General features: G+C 38.5%; 1 protein-coding gene across 1 annotated transcript in view; it reads left to right on the top strand.

The window, feature by feature from the left end:
* The first annotated feature begins 1205 nt into the window (after positions 1–1205).
* The window catches only part of itga10 (integrin, alpha 10), a 36215-nt gene continuing 16154 nt past the window's right edge, over positions 1206–21266 (top strand). Inside the window, exons 1-7 of the mRNA XM_061716903.1 lie at positions 1206–2055; positions 13987–14098; positions 14221–14330; positions 14440–14528; positions 17293–17407; positions 17505–17632; positions 18180–18328. Coding sequence (XP_061572887.1) covers positions 2004–2055; positions 13987–14098; positions 14221–14330; positions 14440–14528; positions 17293–17407; positions 17505–17632; positions 18180–18328 — 755 coding nt within the window. The 5' untranslated portion in view covers positions 1206–2003. The remainder of the gene's footprint in view (positions 2056–13986; positions 14099–14220; positions 14331–14439; positions 14529–17292; positions 17408–17504; positions 17633–18179; positions 18329–21266) is intronic.

Below are 21266 nucleotides of genomic sequence, written 5' to 3'. Positions count from 1 at the left end.
ATAGAATAAGAAGAAGACAGCTTTTCCATGTCTTATTCTGACTCTGGGAACTGATAAACGGATTCAGATGAACTGAGGGGTGTGGAAGGTTCATACTGGGTCAGGAGGTTACTGATGTATTTTGGTCCTAAACCATTCAGAACTTTATAGACCAGCATCAGAACTTTACAGTCTATCGTCTGACGGACAGGCAGCCAGTGTAAAGACCTCAGGGCAGGACTGACGTGGTCCACTTTCTTTGTCTTAGCGAGGACTTGAGCAGCAGAGTGAGCTGCAGTTTTCTAACTGATGTTTTAGGTAAACCTGTAAAGACGCTCTTACAATAATCAAGCCTATAAAGATGAGTGCATAGACTAGTTTTTCCCAGGCCCTCCTGAGACATCAGATCTTGATATATTCTTAAGTCAATAGTTGGCTGACTCACATATTGCCTTAATCTCCTCAATGCCAAGAGCCTGTACAGGGCCTTGATCTCCAGGTGGCATTGTAATATATGTCTGTATGTCATCTAACAACTTATTTTGTTGTTATTTATAATCTGTGCCAGTGGGAGCATGTTGACATTAAACAGAAGAGGTCCCAGGATGGAACCTTGGTGAACTCCACTGCTCCGCTGCTCAGATGTAAAGTTGCCTATTGAAACAACCCAGATAGCAAAATACGAGTGAATCAACATTGAATCCATGTTGAATCCAAGTTGAAGCCTGGTCCGCGACTAACAGAATATGTTGATTCAACATTGAATAGACGTTTACATTAGGATTGGATGATTTGATGGTTGATACACCATCAATCGTTGACCTTAACCAAAAATCAACATTTTTGACCATAATTCAACATTTGATTGAGTAATATGTTGTGGTCAAATGTATCAATTGCAGCACTGAGATCCAGTAAAACTAAAACTGACATTTGTCAACTTTGGTCAAAGCAGTGTCAGTGCTGAAGAGCAAAACCTGACTGGAAGACACCATAGCAGTTGTTCGTTTTTTTTTTTGTTAAAAGGTTATTTAGCTTTTGTAAAACCAATTATTTTACTTAAAAAATTAAGATTTGAGATCGGCCTGTAGTTGTTAATTTGTTGCAAAAATTAAATAAAAAAAACTCTTGGTTCAGAGGGAGAAGGAAGGAGAGGAGAGAGGGAGATGTGGGTTTGACGTGTGTCAGTGAAGCAGCTGCAGAGAGAGAGGACTAGTGCATGGAGGTGGACGCGTGTAGGGAGGGAGCTGAAGATAAATGCGCTCTTTCAAGTCAAGAGACTCCGTTACCAGAGGAGCGCAGGGACTTACCTTCACCGACAGAGACGCACTGGAATCAACAGTTTTGTTGTGACTCCATAAAGCTTCGCGGAGTGAATCATGGATAACAAGTTCTCGAGAAGACCGCGATCAACAACTCTTTTCAAACTTTTTGCTTAAAGAGCGGAGTTTCTGGAAGAGTTTGGCTTGCAAAGACGCGCGACGCGACGGAGTCCGGAGGGATGAAGCCTGCTGCTTCTGATTGATGGTTTAAGGAGGTGCAATATATTTGTAACGGTTTATTGACTGTGAACTGCGGCATCTTGTTGGACGGGACAGGTGCAGGGATTTTCACGCCAAAGCATGGATCACTGAGGCGTTCAGAGACTTTTACCCCCCCTTTTCCCATAAAGAGTTTCATTCAAACTTGAAAACGGAAATATGACAACTTTGATCAAGAAAAGACAACGAAATCACGGACAAGAGTTGTCTTTGTGACTCTTTTTATTTTATGTTTTATTTATATAAAGGTATAACAACTGGAGAAATCGTCAGCCACATGTGTGTGAGTCAGTCAACATGCCACTTAACTGCAGTTTGATCGGATTTCACGCATCTCTCGAGGAAAGAGAGATCTAAATGCGTGGTAGACAAAAAAACATTGCATTTCCAGCAGGTTGGGAGGAACCACTTTGTAAACAGAAAAAGAGAAAAATAAGAAGAAAAAGAAAAACAGATTGTGGCTGCTTTCATTCGGTTTTATAAATGGAGCTACATAGATACCTGCTGTGCCTGAAGTTCATCCTTCTTCTTAAAGGTAACATTTTTATTTATATATGTATCCAGTTTCAGTGGCATGTGCATTTTCAAGTATTTCTTGTAGGATGAAAAGGCAAATGAATCATTCATTCATATTTTGCTTTTTAAAATAAATTATAGCCTATTTTTTCTGACTAAATTTACCAATTTTGTCCATGCTGATGCATCTTCACTGACCTGTTCCTCAGCAATGTCCCAAGAGGCCATTAAACTGCTCAACTGCAAACACATGTGCCAATAATGGTATCACACATGCTTCTACAACTCCTGGAGTGTTTTTTCTGTGATAATAAAGCACTGACCATATATTCATCAGGTGGTGAGGTGAAGAAAGCAACTGTACACAGTAAAACATTTGGCCCCAATCCATTAGTCAGATAGTCAAAAGTATAGGAAATGGATGAGAAATTTTTGGTTTTCCAGTTCGAAGTTTGATCTTTAGGTGACTCTTTCAACTAAAGTCAGCAGTGAGGACATCTTTTAACTGGATATCTTCAACTACCATATATGTATTATGTGGTATAGAGTATGTACTACATACAGGTCTGGTGGTTATCATTATTTGGTAGAATTCCACCCTAAAAGTCACCATGCTAAGGCACAACTGGAAGTTGGTCTTGTGACTGCAGTGACCAGCATTAGCTGTAGTGGTGGCACATTGCATTATGAGAGACAGTATAAGGTAGACTGGTCAGTTGTGCATTGACAGATTTTTTGCCAGACTGGGTATTTCTCACAGACTGGGGATTCTGCAGTTTCTTGCATTCAGTGTATAGTGTTTAACCTTTTGACAAAATCACATACTTAATTGCCTCTGCTATGATATTAGAACAGCTTTCAGAAGAGCCCATGCTGCCATCTTGGTTGCATCTTCTTCGATGGAGGTATTACTTATTTCAGCAAGACAATGCCAAATGAAAATGATAATTTATTAACAATGTATATGTTTTGATTTCCAAAATGCAATAGGTTGTCTTTGTGCAATTTTCATTTTAATATAGCATTTTAATAATGTGCAAATTATTGGATTATTTTGGAAGCAGGGTTGAACGTATCCTCTTTCAAAAGGTTACTGCTTCATATCTTCTTACTGACTGACCCTGGCAGCTGTGGAGCCCAACCTCACCGATCCTATCAGCAGCTTCCATTTCTTAGACTTGAAGCCTGAAGGTCCTGTAATAAGGTTCTTGTCCTGTGTGTTTTTTCTCCATGGAGTATAAACATCAGCTACCCTCCACTGCTCACGTTCACTGTGGCAGGCCAGTCTCACACAGCTCATTGACCCAGTCCTGCTCACCAGAAAGAAAGTCAAGAAAAAGACCATTGTTGTCTACCAAAAGTGAATGATTTCAGAGCTGATAAATTGTGGGTGAGCAGCTGTATTATAGCATACAACCATGAAACAGGATGTTATCAACAGGCTAATAGATGTGCCGTATTTAAGTGTATGGTAATTTTTCTGTACTAGATCATGCATCGTTTCTGAAGTTAATTTTGAGATCAACATGTTGGCATTTGTGGTCATTCCTATAGTAATTATCCACGTTGCTCTTTTTGACACAGGTTAAGTAACTAGGGAGGAATGTATTTCATGATATACATACAGTAGAGTATAGGAATAACAGGCACGTGCATCTATTTAGAAATACCAGCAGCTTAATGTGGCTTGAGGTTAGTTTTCAAATTACACTACATTACCTGTTTAAATCAAGCGTGAACAAACGAACATATTTTTAGCTTGCTTTGCTTTAATTTCTGCAGTAGCTTGTATAATTTTATTGTTTTGAGTTCTTGCCTGTGTGTGGGTTTGTGTCGCACAGGAGCTTGTAGGTGAGAGAGTATGTGTGTAATGTTAATGGTTTCACCAGAGCTGTGCTGATGGAGACAGCATGCCTCCCACGAGTGTTGTGCTTTAATGACATATCAGATGAAGGTGTGTGCAGGTGTGTTTCTGTTTAATTTTGTTCCACCTTTCATCCATACATCCATGTTTGTATTCTCTCTGCTATTTTCATGCTTCTTTTTTTTTCGTATCTCATAATTTGCTGACTTTTATTTCCATTGCCTCTCATCGTCCACCCCCGGTCCCCACGAGAGGGTGATGAAGATGAGAACAGAACATGTTCAACATATAATGGACAGAAAATCTGTGAAGGAGGTGAAACACAGGGAAATGAGTGGGGGACATTATGACTCACTTAGAAATGATATAAACAGACAGTCATGAAGACATACCTGTAGCTGAGAAGGGGTGTTTTAAATTAAAATAGCATGTGTTCATGTCATTGTCTGTTTATAACATTTTAATGCTGATTTTTTTCTTCAGTACACAAAACAGCAGTGTCGGGTTCAGTTCCTTTTCCTCAATGCGTGCATACATACATGCTCATACTACACAATCACAACCATTCACATCCAGCAGCAGTAGCGCCCAGAGCTGAGTGTGTGGTTGAGAGAATCTGGATTTAGTTTGGCTCGATAAATGTTTGCCACCAGTTGTCAAGGAGACGAGTGGTCAGACGGCCTCTGGCGCAGCGTCGTATGTAAACCCCACTGAAAACAGAACCAGTCGAAGGAAGAGAGGACAACACAAACAGAGAACGATGGCATCGTTTAGAGAAATCTCAAGGCCTCGAGAAATACAATGGAGCTTTGTGGTCAAGTAACTGCGTGTGTTATAGAAGTGTTTTATTTCTGGGGGCAGAAATGAAAGAATCAGTTTATGGTTTATGAGTGAATGAGTGACTAGGAGGATGAAAGAGAAAATGAGCTGCAGGGGCTATTATAAGGAGGCCCGGTTTCTTGTGGCGGGAGACTTGGAACTTGTGTTTGGGTGATGTCGCCACAAGAAAAAAACAAACTTTTTATAACCGTGTTCATCATATGGATGGTGGGTACAAACAGAAGAGGGTGGCTAATTGTAGAAAGGCTGGAAAGATGGATTTGTATCCTTACTGGCAATGAAACAGAACACTTAACATTCTTTTAAGAAACTATTCAGTAGTTACTCGTGCATATTTCTACTGTTGAAGAGTATTAAACTTTCTGTAGTCTGTGGAGGTTTAGCTGTTGAAGAGTTAGAAGACTTCACTGAAATCTCCAGATAGGTTAAGGTGAGTGAAAATATGTCAGACTGAAGTGAAAGGTGGAAACAAATGTAAAAAGCCAGGGAAATCCCTTGTGTAGAAGATAGGAAAGAAGCTGCTGGTTGAAGACCATCCTCCGTGAGTCCGGTTCTGCTGGAGGTTTTGAGTCCTGTTAATGTTTTGTTTTTGTTCCCCTCTCCCCTGGGACAGGGGATTGTCCCAAAGTGAAAACAGTCTGTTGGATACATTAGGCTGTTTTTATGAATTGGCATTGTATAAACTTTAAATCTGGACACTGTAGGAATAAATTTGATTAATTAAGACTTGTGAATGTAGCTGCTGTCCCTGGTGGATGCTGCCGAACAAAATTTTGTTGTATACTGTACAATGATAATAAAGCTTCTTATTCTAATTGAATTACAATGACTTAGATATTATTGCAATATTATTTTTAAAAGCTGTGAATTGCCCCTTTAGAAATAAATAAAGGTGGAAAAAAAGTCACAGATGAGATAAAAAAAACTAGAAATTAAAGAAAGCATTTTTTAGTTCAAAGGAGAGTAAGTTTTACAAATTAAACCCATTCTTGCATGAAGGAGGTATCTTGAGGATTGGAGTATTTCTCAGTCAAGCTACATTACATTTACACCTAAAACATCCAGCCATGCTGCCAAGAGAAAGCTGTGTAGCACTTTTGCTTATGAAGCACTCACATAAATGAATACATTGCTAGGAATGACAAAGCACGATTAATTAACTGTGAGGTAATAGATGATGGGTCCTGAGATGCTGCAATGCAGTTTCCTTAAATATTTTTAAATGTCTTAAATGCAGAAAGCACAGATGACATCCAAGAACAAATAATGGATGACTTACCACAAGATAAGACAGAAACAACAACTCCATTATTCACTTACCATTTACCTTCACTCATGAAATAAAAAATTAAATAACAAGACTCGTCCAGAAAGCTATTATCTGTTCCGTTCGAGTGAATTTTTATGCTGTTGACAAAGGCGTTAAATTTAAAGCCCATTTCATCATCATATCATGCAGCCTAAAATACATTTTGTATGTTTGTCTTTTACTTTGGTAAAATCTTAATACACATGTGGTGCATGGTATTTAGCATTAAACTAATGTTGTTGTTGTTTTTGTCAATGCTTTTCACATCCTTTTTATTTTTCAAGGGGACATTCTAGGATGTGAAATGTCAATTTTATATTTTGTCTTACTTATTTTTTTCTTCTTTATGTATTGTTTGTTTTCACTGAGTAAAAACTAATGTCTCATATTTTTTGCTGATCAAAAGAAAAAAGGGTAGGCACTATAAGCTACGGCTTCAGCCTACACCTTTTCGGCAATAGAAATGTTGATTTTTTTCCCCTTCCTTTTCATCTTGTTCTGTACAAGCCGAAATAAAGATTAATTAATTAATTCATTCATTCATAAAGCATTCAAATAAAAGTAGTAGTATGAAGACCATGTGTCTTCCACAACTTCAAGGGAATTATATCTTTTGCGAGAGATCTACACCCCAGGATTACTTTATCTGACCACACATTTATACTAAATTCTCGCACAAATTTACTTTTAGAATATTAGAAATATGTTGTGTGCACTAACTGCCTATGTATTTACCATATGTTGTGGAAATGATGTTGTCGTTTACATTGTTAACTTATCCTTTACCCACCAGCTGCAAACTGATTAATAATTGATCCAATTTTGCTGTGTATCAAAAATGGGAACAATTCTTCTGCGATTAAGAAAACATATTTAGAAAATAAGAATCTACATGTTGGATATCTAGCTGGTATTCATTACACGTTTTGTACATTTTGGTCCTCTGCATGTTTACATTTGGCCGGCTACACGCAACACAATCTTAGGCCCAGTGTAGAGCTTGATTTTCCCCCCCTCAACAACTACATGGGTGCTCCCCAATTTGAAACTTGACAGAACAAAATGTATCTAAATAATCCTCTAGTGTGCAACCATCTGGTCTTTGGTACGATTTTTCCGTATTGTGTTCATCAGTATGAACACAATAGGCACTAAAAATACCATGTGTGACGTTGTTGATTCATTAGAACCCATCAAATCATTTATACTGTACTTATCTTTGAGTTGATTAATTAGTTTAAATCTCTAATAATGAACCAAATCTCATTGCACTTTTATATCTGTAGAAAGTTTATAAACTGAACATTGGACCCAGAACTATGTTTCAAGTATAAGTTAAAACACACATGTTTGTACCTATGAGTCACTATTAAGTCAAGAAAAAACAATAATGATTAAAAAATGAAACATCTGCAAGGAAATTCAAAGAGCAGGTAGAAGTGGCTACAATCCGTGAGAAAGGCACGAGTACAAGTAGAAAGGAAACAGGCAACATATCCGATTTCCTTTTCTAACCCAAGTGAAATCCCCCTCTGATTTGTCTGGACGAGGTAACTGTGTTTGCATGCATGTGGATCAGTGTGTGTGTGTGTGTGTGTGTGTGTGTGTGTGTGTGTGTGTGTGTGTGTGTGTGTGTGTGTGTGTGTGTGTGTGTGTGTGTGTGTGTGTGTGTGTGTGTGTGTGTGTGTTTGTCAGTGTGTTTTTATGGGAAAGTGAGTAACTTGTGCATAATCACAGCTGCAGTGACTGGGTCATGTTCCCTTCACTGCAGTGAAATCACAAGGATAAAGTCAGACAGTTACTGCAGAAGCACCAGGATGTTGCTAAATTGTATGTCAGGTCAAATGTATCTTTAAAAAAAGTCTTTAACATGACATTTTCAACACACCCTGTTCTTCCAGGGCTACAAATAACATACAGTAGACACAAAAGTGGGACAAGTTAAATATCAGCTGTCTAGTGTGTGTAGTGTTTCTTAGGCTGAACTGAAAATAATGTACCATGACTCTTTAATTTAGGAGAACAGTGTAGGAAGAAATGCAGAATAGTTCATTTCCATTAAACCACCAGAAACATCAGTGAACCTCTCAAAAGAAACATGACATCTATTTAATTGTTTGAAAATGTATTTGTGCTTAAAGTCACTTTTGATAGTATTTGATCCAAAACGATACCAAATATCTGTTAGATGATCTGCTTTGCTCATCTCTGAACCACATGGTGTTTATCTTATATTTAAATCTGTTCCTGATGTGGAGAACACACAGACATGTACAGAAGGTTTAGTATTATTGGTTGATCAACATCACACACAGCACTAACATGAACCAATGTTCAGAAGCACTCTCCTCAGTCAAGTGAACATTTATTGGAAAAAGGTGAAACCCTTTGAAGAATCTGAGCAACAACTTCAACAAATTATAAAACTGTAAGCAATATCAGATGTGTCAGTTGTGACTGAAGATTATACAAGAATGTAACCTCAAGTAATTTTAAAAATGTGGCGTTTGAGAGGGACTTGCTGGAAATCCTCAGCCTTGTGTGTATTTCTGCATCTGGGCTTGTGCCTATAGTCAACATTCGAAGTGGATGACTACCGTAATATCTGCTCCTCTTCTTACAAGGAGAAAAGGTTTCTGCTAAATTAACAGTATTAATTAACATTAATATTGAGTTTATAGTTTGTTGATGGCGATACAAAGGTCTGGGACAGAGCGGTCTTTCTGTCCTCTTTAAATAGTTTTTTTAGTTTCTCTTTTAATATTCTTGTACATTTCCTTTTAATGTATTCAGTCTCTTATTCCTGTATTGTAAAGCCATTTGAACTGTCTGTAGATATGTTTTACTCCAGATAAATAGATTGCTTTGCCTTCAGGGAATTGAAAAGGACTGCAAATGTACGTATAAATCAAAAACCATAAGTCTGACAAAATTATAGAACCACAAGTCTGTAAACTCAATATCAACCTCTTAGAGGAATAAAAAGAGGACTCAATCATTTACTTACTCCTAAAGTAATTTACCTGTAACCTTCACCCTGAATATTAAAGCAAACTGAATGACTAAGCAGTATATTTTGCTGGTTGGTACGGCCTTCGGCTACAGTTTAACGGTAACAACTTAGTGATGTATATTTCATGTTGCTGCTCTGTGTCCTCTCTGTGTCTCCCTCACCTCTTTCATGATGTATCAAGGGCAGGCTTGTGTGTCATAACAGGGAGCTTACTATACTTCATATTTTTTCTAACCCACACCCTTCTATGCTTTGCCTCTTCCCTTCCATCTCCTCTCCCTCTCCCTCCTTAAACTAAACTTGCCTTTTCCTCAGAGGTTGCCTTTGCTCACTTTGTTTATTCATGTTTTACTCTCTTTTCACTGGCTACAACCCCCTACATGTAAAACAATACTATAATAATAAAAATAACTTATACTCAAAGCAGCTACAGCTCTGTACACATAATTTCCACTCCAATATGTGTGTGTTTTCCCACTGATGTTAATTTCTGATTAATACAGTTATATCATTAATTTAAGCCTAAAACATCTAAGATTATAGCGCTTGCATGCTAGGTCCCGGCAGAATAGAAAGAACAGTTTACTGTTGGTTGCCTTTGTGTCAGCAAGATGTTTTGAAGATGGGACAGGGGTTACATCACCTTACCTTTTAACAACAGAAAGAGATCATTTTGGAACTTGGAGACCCGTTTATATGATGCTTCATTGCATACAATTATGTTAATTTATCTTTCATTTACAGTGAAATGCATTGTGGGCAACATTAGGTACAGTATCCTGCCTAAGGGCACTTCAACATGCACATTAAACATGCACAATGGGGGTTAAGTCCGGGCCTTCCTTTAAAGTGTTCCTATCAGGGGAAAACATCTTCATTAGATCAACTCTCCATGGAGGTGCCCCAAGGCTTGGTACTTGGGCCCCTTCTCTTTGCCATATACACCACCTTTCTGGGCCAGATTATTCATTCACACAGCTTCTCATGCCATGCAGATGATACACAACTGTATCTATCATTCCTACTGCATGACCCCACAATCTCTGCACAAATGTGTCTGCATGGATGAAGGATCCTTCATCCGTCTCAAACTCAAGTCCTGGTTATCTCTGCCCATTATGCGTTCAGCCTCGATGTCAACAAAAATATTGTCTACAACTGTGGGTTCCACGAAGGTTACAAAGAACTTGGGTGTTATGTTTAATTACCAGTAATATTCCTCTGACTATGTTGCTTCGGTATCCTGCTCGTGTCATTTTTCTCTCTATGACATTAAAAAAAAAGGAGCGTACCTGACTCGATATGCAACTCAACGCCTGGTACAAGCCATGGTTGTATCCCACCTCAATTACTGCAATACTCTCCTAGCTCTCTAATCATTAAGGGAAGCCAGTTCCTTCCAGCTTGTGTGATCAAACCACTACAAAAGGTCCAGAATGCAGAGGTGCATCTGGTCTTTAATCAACCCAGACTGGCACATGCCACATTTCTGTTCATTGAGCTGCACTGGCTACCTATGACTGCTTGAATAAAACAGCCTATCACTTGTCTACAAGGCGATCTCGGGGTCCGCCGCACCTATAAACTCAATTGTAAAGGCTTACACCACTTCATGAGCACTGCACTCTTTACAAGAACACAGACTGGCCTTGCCCTCTCCTCATACAAGATCATCTCAATCAAAACTCTTCTCCCATGTCATTCCTCAATGGTGGAACAAGTTGACTGTAGCCACAAGAGCAGAGTCGTCCCTCTATGTTCAAGGAAGTGTTGAAAACTGTCCTCTTTTAACACCCTCTACCGTTGTGAACTGCGCTCCCACATTAACTTCCTAAGCACTTGAATGTCGTCTGAGTGGCATTTAGCTACACTTATTTAAATACTGTTTTATCTACACCTACTTTGTGATCTACTGTGTTACTGTAGCTTGATTGTATTTGTCTGTTGTAAGTCGCTTTTGATAAATGTGTCTTCTAAATCTAATGATCTAAAGTAAAAAATCTAAAGTAAATCAGCAACCTTTCAGTTGAAAAAGGACTGTTCTACTTTACTACAGCCACACTTGCTGTAGTTGTACAAGTGGATTTTTTTCTAATTATTTTCCATTGTTGCTTTAGAAAGGATTTCAGCTGCTCACCAGTTTTGGACCGACATTGTTTAATTTTTTAATTTATACAGACATGGTCAAACTTTGTTGGGACCTGTACACTAAATTGAAACAATGCTTTATTCCCTTTGATAGATGATTCAATGAAACATAAATGCATTTACTATTTAGTATTTGAGACTCTAAACCATTAGTCATTTATTTGACATGGTTAGTCTGAAATAGCCCAGAAATATGAGTTTTACCCTTAAACACCCTTGAATTATTCCAAAATCATCGCTCATACTCATGTTTCAGAGTAATTATCAGGACATGCAAGAGTAGGATCCAAACACAGAAGAGCTGAGGGCAGAAGGAAACAAAAAAAGGCCTTTATTTTAGCCTCAGCGGGATAACCAGAAATCTAACATCCAAGACAGAAAATATCACAAAGGGCAACAAAAGGTAGGAGTAGGGGGAGTGGTAGTCTAGTGGCTACAGAGGAGGGCTTGAGTCTGGAGGACGCAGAATGGCAACCAAGATCAACCACCTTGGACCCCTGAGCAAGGCCCTTAACCCTAATTGCTCCCCGTGTGTTTGTTCTCTCAGATGTAAGTCGCTTTGGATAAAAGCATCTGCTAAATGACAGTATTATTATTATTAAAAGAGAAACACAGAGAGCAGGACTAAATGATGACAGCAAGAAGGGAAGGATATATAGAAACGTGGGCTAACCAGATAAAGGTGTTAACAATCAGGACAGAAGAGAACAGGGGAGTCAAAGAACTCTCACTCCGAGTTCTTGTTTGATTTCCAAAATAAAACAGGAACTTAGAAAGAACATTATAGATAAGCACAATTAAGATGAAGGCTATGACCATAAGCAGAGAAGCTCATGTGTGTGTGACTGTAGTTGCAAATATTATGAAGAAGTTAGAGCTTTGTCAGCACTTGCAAGAGTAAGGACTGCCCATGGGACTGTAGCCAGCAGAACAAGACAAAATGCATCCCCAGGTTGATCATAGCATGGCAGAAGAGAAAGACGCAAGGGAAACATTAAAACAAAATTAATCTCAAAGATCAAGGTACATCTCTCTCTGATCAAAGCATCCAATGCTGAAATATATGTTGACAAGCCTCCTTTTTTGGAAGAATGCCGTTTAGACTCATGAGTCAGAACTGGAAGAGCTGAGTGTCACAACAGCTCTGCATTCACAGATGGAAAACTTAAACTTTCAAAGAAAAGAACACCATACCTGCTGTGAAATATGCAAGGAGTCAGTTATGTTTTGCTGATATGTCATGTGAGGCCCCGAATCTGTGCAGGGCAAAATGAAATCTCAAGACAATCAAGGCATCGTGAAGTGACACATTCTATCCAGTGTCAAGAAATTAAAACTAAAAAACAGTTGTACATGAAAATATAGCTCAGAACACATTGAAAAGTCTGGAGTCACTTTGAATGGCCCTCGATGAGCTCTAATTTGACTTCCACTGAACATATGGAAAATGCACCAAAAAGCACAGTTCAAACTTGAGACAGCTTTGTCAGGAGCAGTGGATTAAAAATGTCCATTGACAGATGCTGGATTGTTTTTGAGCTCCACAGAGATCAGATGTTGGCGGGATTGCTGCTCAAGCCTACAGCGTAAAATATTAAGATACGGATGCCATCATTTTTTTTGGACCGTTCCGGTTTTATTTGTTTTAATATGTGAAATATTCAGTTGAGGCCTCAGACCTTTCCAAAGTGTTCCCGTGACTTTTGCCCAAAGACAGCTGTGATAAGCTTCAGTAGACACCTTTGACAGGAAGTAGTCGAGAAGGACGGACGGACGGACGGATGTTGAATCTAAAGTCAAAAGCAAAGTATGATTTATGTCAAACGTGGAATAATAATGATGGATGATTGAAATAATTGTCTATTTCAAGTTATTTCAGAGTTGAGGGCTGTTCATTTGTACATGGATGGGAAGTTTCTGGCCCGTTTCGCACTATTTCCATCACGGTGATGCTGTTTGTAAGGTGTAGAAAATGTGGTTTAGCTTGGCTGAAATAAACAAGACCTTCTAAATGACAGTGTGTTGCAGGTCATTTAGCATTGACGGTGCCTTCCAAGATGCATTGTTCAGACTTTTTTATTCATTTTTTTACTTTTCCATATGATTTTCATAGAATAACCCCTTCTCATTTTCCATTTTTTATGTATTGTCTTTTACCCCTTTTTATATAGTTCTTAGAAAAGCCTCCTGATTCAATTTTCTTTTAAATGTTAAGATCTTCCTTTCTCTACATTTTCTACTTTCAGTTTCCTTTCAATAAACTTTTTATAACTTTGTATGCTGTCTGACAGCGTCACATCAAAATTCTTTATTAGCCTGTCTCAATTTCATGTTTATATTTAGTGACACATTAAAATCATTCCATGTTTTTGCTATTTCATCATAAAAATGTTTTATCTTTTGTTGTGTTCACAGTTTATCGCAGTTTATTGCATTACGCACACATGCATTACTCTGAATAGTTATCATCATCTGACTATTTTTCTCAACATCGGTAGCAGTCGCAATTATTTGTCAAAGACTAAAGATGGTTTTGTCCATCGTCTGCTATGTTTAAATTTTCTTTTTGGTTGTTTTGAAGAGTAGTCTTGCAGGACGAGAGTTACAAAGAGTTTTGATTTTCTTTTGTGAAAAAGTGTCATGGAAACGTGACTTTTGAGATCTTTTTCTATACCTTTTTGGTATCTCTGTATGTTTTCTTGTAGATTAAAGATAATATATATATATATATATTTCCCATATTTTTAATATTGTGCAACTTATTTATGTCTTCCAGAGTTGTGTCAGTGTTTCAATATAGATGTGAAGCATCCACGGATCTTCAGCGGCCCAGAGGATGCTCTATTTGGTTTCTCTGTCTTACAACATGAAGCTGATGGAGAGAAACAGTAAGTTTATGAAAGACCAGTGAAAAAAAAAGTGAAAGAAGGACTGGTCCCCAAGCAGTCAGAATATACACAAAGATGATGTAGGATTATTTTGTGATTATAATTGAGTAATTCCGTTGAAGGCTGCTGGTTGGCGCTCCCTGGGATGGGCCAGCCAATAACAGAAAAGGAGATGTGTACAAATGCATTGTGGGAGATGAGAAACACTCAAACTGCAGCAAAGTGAATCTGGGTGAGATGAAGAATAACCTGAGCAAAATCAGACTCTCTGAAAAATTATTATTCAAAGGTTTAGATATGTTAATCCAATGTTAAACTGCTTTTCTGTCCATCCCCCACAGGCGATACCGCTCTCCAGAATGTTTCTAAAAATCTGAGGAATTCGCACTTGGGAATGACCCTCACACCACAGCACCCTGATGGCTTCCTGGTGAGTAGTCTAAACTCCTGACATTTTTGCCACATGGGCATTAAACTGGTGTGTGGAAGTCTGAAGGGATGTGGTGAGAGCAGGCAGTGTTTGTTTTACAGTCATGATGAATCAGCTCGTTCTGTTTTTGACTTTAGGTGTGACCATGCAAGGTTCACTCATCTTTAACTTCCTTTGTCCTCCTCCTTCATATGCAGATTTTTTTCAGAGGAGGAAATAAACTGTAGCATCACTTGCTTTCATAATGCACAACAGTCTTCTCTGGTTCACATGTGTAAACTATCATATTTTCATAAGCATCATATTTGTTTAAATAGAAACTTACAAGTGCTCTGTTGTGGATTACAATACACAATGTAAATTATGCGGGTTTGAATGAGGAGATTTTTCTTAAATATTTGAATATTTTCAGAGTTTTAGTGGTGAAATAGAGCAATTGAACTCCTTCAGGCAGTCAGCTTGATTCAGTTGATAAATTTAAAATCATGCTTTACAATGAACTTTTAGGCTTTCTCAATGGATGGCAGGAGAAAACAATTAATTTAGTTTGCCATTTTGTTAATTACATCTCATCATCTATATATGTTGTGACAGTTGTGATTCTGATGTGAACATCAGATTTGCATCTTCATGCTAAAATCAAAAACGACGCTGATGAATTGCATTGTGCATATTGCACTCATCCTACATGTATTTAAGGAAAAACAATGCTGTGATTTCAGAAATATAGCAGGCACCTCACAGGTTACCAGGTTGTTTCTCTATGGATCTCTTATCTCTGGATATTTTCAACGAGTCAAATAAGCAGATAAATCTATGAAATGTCAAGAAATAAAAGGCCCAAAGATGTCATACTGGCAAATTCAGATCAGTGAACCAGAGAATGTTTATTTGTGCTTGATTAATGATTGTAGATTATCATTAATACACTTATTTTTGATAACATTTTATGGGTTGGGTTACTTTATGTTCATAAAAAGGAACTATCCCTATTCTGCTTAGAAGTTTATTTTGGGTCGTTGCTGGTCAGAGCCTGGATGCCGGATACCAACGAAGCTGCACACATAGTAATGTGTGTAAATCAGATACATATAAATATATATATATAAATATATATATATATATGTATTGAAAGTTGGACAGTTTTAAGTTTTGCATAAAAACTTGGACTGTGGGTCTCAAACTGTAGGTTTGAACAGATTTGGTGCAGGAATGGATGGATGTTTGACTAGTTTGTTAAATAATACAAGTTTAATCTATGAGAACTCTTATTCAAGAAAATAATTTATCTGCAGTCAAATTTCAACTTCAAAGTCCTGATAATCACAGGCAACCATGTCATTGTTGCTCTCTAATCACAAAGCTTAAGTCTTGCATGCAAGGATATTTCTGCCATTAGGATCATATGGGATCATTTATGGTAGCACAAAAGTATCCAGAGGGATATAAAGAATTTATCATCACAGAAGAAAAGCAGACCATAGCTGCACTGAGTAGTTCTAATTATTTCAACACTTAGTGCCACTCCAACACAAAACAGAACACGTCCACTGTGACTTGTGTCTTCTCTGCAGCAGATTAAAGTTTATGGACAAAAGGCAACCCACAATGGAGCACACACCTCACACCTTTTGTTGCTGACATTTCTGACACTGCCTCCAAGAGGCAACAATACACTATAGAGGTGTGTTTGTGAAGCACAGACACAGGTCGGCTGTTGGACCATGTAACGTTCCTAGCTGCAGTCAGTAGTGTATGTTATGGGCGTGTTCTTGTATTGGTGTCTGCTGGGGTTTTAATGCTACAACAGGCGTGGAGTCGTGTACAGTTCACAGTGCTTGCCAGCTTAGGCCACTTTAATGTGAGTGTATTTAAGTGTGTATGTGTGTGTGTGTATGTGTGTGTGTGTGTGTGTTCCTGAGTGTTTATGTTAACCCCAGTGGTCAGGTCTAAAACAGGATCAGAATGCGTCTCTGGCCTTTTGTTAATGACAGACCTACCAAAAGCCATAGCACCTCTTTCGCTTTTTCTCCATATTCACCCTCCGTGGTTTCCTTCTCTCTCTCTCTCTCTCTCTCTCTCTCTCTCTCTCTCTCTCTCTCTCTCTCTCTCTCTCTCTCTCTCTCTCTCTCTCTCTCTCCATTTTTTTTTGCTGCCTGTCTGTGTGCATGAGGAGAAACCCGTCTATAATGATAGGGCAAGAAAAACCAGGATGTTTCTCTTTCTCTCCTTCTACCCCCATTTCAATCCACTTTCATTCTCCCCCTTTTGTCTTTCTACAGCTCAGTTTCTCTTATCTCCTCCCCTCATTTCTTTCCTCTGAGTATGAAAACCAAATAAACGGCATGCTTTGAAGACAGAAATATTTTTATAGCGGGCCCCAGCAACCCCTTTACTTGCCCGCCCAACGGTTAGCACAATCAGATTTTAATTACCTCGCGGGTCTTGAGCTCCAGCTCTGTTAAACCACTCATGACGACAGATACTGCCAGCATGTCAACAATAGTCTCCATCTCTCTGCCTCTCCCACATTTTTTATCCTCAAAACCACACTATTGTAGTGTTTCCATGACTTTTTCCCTCTTATGACTTGTTTTCTTTTTGTTCCCTTCTGCTGTCATGATGCATTCATGTGTGTGTGGATACACAGTTCACTTGGTCAGATTTGTCATCAGTAACAATCGTACTATCACTGTAATGAAACTGAAAAAAAACAGTTGCTGTTCTCTGTGTTTTTACATGTCTCTGTGCTTCTGTCTGGCAGGCATGTGCCCCTCTTTGGTCACAGGAGTGTGGAACGTCCATGTTCAGCACTGGCATCTGTGCCTCTGTCAGTGACGACCTCGAGCCAAGAGAAACCATCGCCCCAACTGCACAAAGTACCCAAACAATTGCAAACACACACTGAAAACGTGGCACATGTTGCAGAGGTCTGCTTCAACCAACCAAATATTTGTTAACTCCCACATGTGGCAGGGTGCTCCACATACATGGACATCGTGATCGTGCTGGACGGCTCCAACAGCATCTACCCCTGGTATGAGGTCCAGAACTTTCTAAGCAACATCCTCAGCAAGTTCCACATCAGCTCGGACCAGATGCAGGTAAACATTTGTACGCGCTGCCTGTAAATATTATTTACATTAGTAATGGAAACTTGTGGGTTTGAAACTGAGTGAGTCCCTCAGTAACCCCTTCACTGGTGCCCAAAAAAGTAAGACAAGCTAGTCCCTTGAGTGGAAACAGAGGGACACAGAGATCGTACTAAGAGCAAGTTTGGCAATTATGACCAGAAAGAATTGCTGCAGTAATGGACAGAGACAGAAGCCCCAGAGGTTGAGGAGAAATGATTTGGAGGGGACATTATTCTGAGCAAAACAACTAAAAAAGCAAGAGAGGGCTTCTGTGAGTTATGTAAAGAGAAGGTGGGGGGTAAGGGGTAGTAGGCAATGTGAGGTGAAGAGGAAATACCTCTGGTTTTTGAATGAATTCAAAAATCCCCCAAGTGCACTGTTTGCTTTAAGAACAGAACTGGTGCTTAAAGAGATAGACCACCATAGAAACACAATACATGAGGTTTGCTTTCCATAATTACGTTCAAGCGCAACCGTGATTGTGTGGCATTTTAGAAATGCTTTTGTGTGCATTCAGGTTGGTATACTGCAGTATGGAGAAATAGCAGTCCACGAGTGGTCTCTGAAAGACTACCAGACCACACAGGAAGTGGTGGAGGCCGCCAAGAACATCAGCCGACAGGAGGGACGAGAGACGCGTACTGCACATGCCATCTTTAAGGCCTGGTAGGACTGTCAACGGCTGTTTCTGGCTGATCTTTATCATTCTCAAATGTGGGTCAGATTTGGCTGCATGAATGGAAACAGTTTAGTTTTTGGCATAACATTCTTTGGGTTTTGCCTCTCAATACAGCACTGTATCATGTGCGGTTGTGATAGTCAGGTTCTTCTAGTATGTTTTCACTCTCCCACATATGTTGGTAACTTTTGGATGAAGGTCTACTGAAATATAGATTATGATAAGATTAAGTCACTTCAGTTTACTTTATTTTGATATTTTATGTGTCTCAAAAATGTTGTGTTGCAGCTGAAAAAAGAAAAGGATCATGCAAAAACGGAAAGGGAAAAAAGTTGGTCTGAGATTAACATGAAGTTGAGGAGTTATTTTAATGAAATGACGTCTTGTGGTCCCAAAGACATCTCTGACGTAATACTCCTTGTTGTTCAATCACCCTGTTGTATAGGATGTGCAGGATTGCAGAAGTTTTGCATCTTACACAGCTTTCTTCTTTGAACACTTAGCTTCAGAGGCTCCACAGACAGTCAATAATCCTCAGCTCAGGCCCATCTCTCTTTATTGTTTTGTTACATTTTTCTAATTTACCAATTTTTATGAAGTTGCTTCAACAGGTGTGCCAATGAAACTGCATTATACATTTGGCCTTTTGTACTCCAGTATTTGCAGTTTTTGAAAAAATCACTTGCTCAGTGGCCCACAATGGTTGACCTTGATTGCCAACCAGGAGACTTGAACCTTTGTCCTCCTCCACACCCAAGCCCACCACTGTAACCACGAGGCTACAACTCCCCCAATATATAATAAAATACTGTAAAGATTATGTTATGATAGATGGAATTTTATATTATTAAAGTTATCACATCAAAACCCATTCTGATAGTCTGGCTAACATTTAAACCTCTATTTCTGATGCGAGTAAAACTCCAAAGTGTATCTTTCTTTCCTCAATGGTTCAGCGTTTTAATGCACAACTTTGCTTTGCTTTGTTTCAATCTCCTCTCGCTTCCTCTGATGATTTTTTAAAGAATAACGAATGGGCATTGCAGCAGAAAAATAGAGGCTAGTTATTTTCTGCTTCCTCTGGCTGATAATCCTCAAATTGATCCCATAAATGTATTACGACACACAAGGTTGTGAATACCAGGAATGAAGGGCATTCATAAGGACACATTTTGTCAACACAGTTAAAACCCAGACACTTCAACCTGTACTGATTGCACCTCAAGCTGCAACCATTTAAACTACACATCAATAACACAAAAACAAAAGTCTCTAAATCAATTGCTATATTATACAAAATGAAACACATATTGAACAGCAATCGACTCTACATACTGTACTGCTCCCTCATACTTCCATACTTAACTTATTGTGTGAAGGTATGGGGGAACACATACAAAACAAACATCAAACCACTATACATGCTGCAAAAGAAAGCAATACGAATCATAAACCATGCAGACTACCTTGCTCAAACCAACCCACTCTTTATTAAAACAAACACCCTAAAATTGGAGGACCTAGTGGACATTAATACAGCTTTAATCATGTACAAGGCACACAATAATATACTCCCACCCTGCATGCAGGAGCTGTTTGAAGTTAGGGAGTCCAAATATCCACTTAGGGGGTCATGTATCTTTAAGAAAATGGGTGTACGGACCAATACTAAAAGCAACTGTATATCAATAAAGGGGGTCCAGCTATGGAATAATTTAGAAAATGAACTAAAACTATGCATTACTGTAAACAAATTCAAAAATAAGTTCAAAAATAAAATATTAAATAAATATAAAACACTGATATGATAATATTATAATAATACCATTAAAGTAGCAATTTGAAGCATGTGTTTGCATGACCGCTCTCCGCGGCCGTTTAGCCGAGGAGTGTGGTGAAGCAGCACCACATGCATACCAGGTGCCCTGTAAGCCACTTGGTATGTTACATTCTTTTTACACACCCTACTCATAACCTCTGCTCTCTAGCCAAAAACCACTCAATTTATCACTCCTTGTAATTTATAGTATGTTTTTTTGTTTTGTTTTTGTCTTTTTTTGTCTTTGCTTCTTGTCTAGATACCTCTGTTACTTGTCCAATATATCCATTCTTTTTCAATGTTTGAATCTAAATTACTAGTTTTGTTTTGAATAAAACTTCCTGAGTTGAGGTTCATAAAAGGGTAGGCATAATAAGCCTTGGCTTCAGCCTATACGTTTTCGGTGCCATTTCAAATATTGGACTATTTTTATGTTGTATCCAAATGGACCGAAATAAAACTCAAAATCCAAATCAATCCAAATCATTTAAAATGTGATCTATAAAGGCATGTCATTTGAAGACCATAAATGACGCAAGCTGTTCCAGCCCTTCATGCCATCAGCAGCACTAATGATGATATTGCAATTCCTGAAATGAGCAGTAGTGGAATCGTATTAATTTGCTAATATACGACAAAAAATACTCAAAGAACAACAATACTGCAAACATAACAATAACAGTGCTATTGATGAAACTGTATTCAAAGTAAAAGTTAGGTTTGACCCTTTACAGGGCAAGTGACCATATTTGGTCATTTCAGTAGAACTACAGTCTATGGTTATTACAAACAAGTTACGATGTTAATAGAGGTCCTTTAATATTATGATAATCTTTATTACGGACTCAGAAGGCCCACACACATCCAAAATACACAAACACACAACCATTACATTAAAAAAAAACAAAAAAAAAAACAACATTCCATCACTGTACAGAAAAGAGGTGCAAGCTATCATGCCAGTGCTTTCGAAGCCTGGATGTGAACCGATAGCCCATCGTAGGGCTGGTTATGGCCATAATGATGCTATTTTCTGTCATATCCAGTCGACACATAAAATTGAATTAGCTTTCGTAGCAGTGCCTGACATGTTGGTACACATCGTA

This window comes from Cololabis saira, chromosome 3, assembly GCF_033807715.1.
Source record: "Cololabis saira isolate AMF1-May2022 chromosome 3, fColSai1.1, whole genome shotgun sequence".
Taxonomy (NCBI): Eukaryota; Metazoa; Chordata; class Actinopteri; order Beloniformes; family Belonidae; genus Cololabis; species Cololabis saira.
Note: the sequence above shows the minus strand (reverse complement) of the source record. Positions and strands in the feature narration are given on the sequence as shown.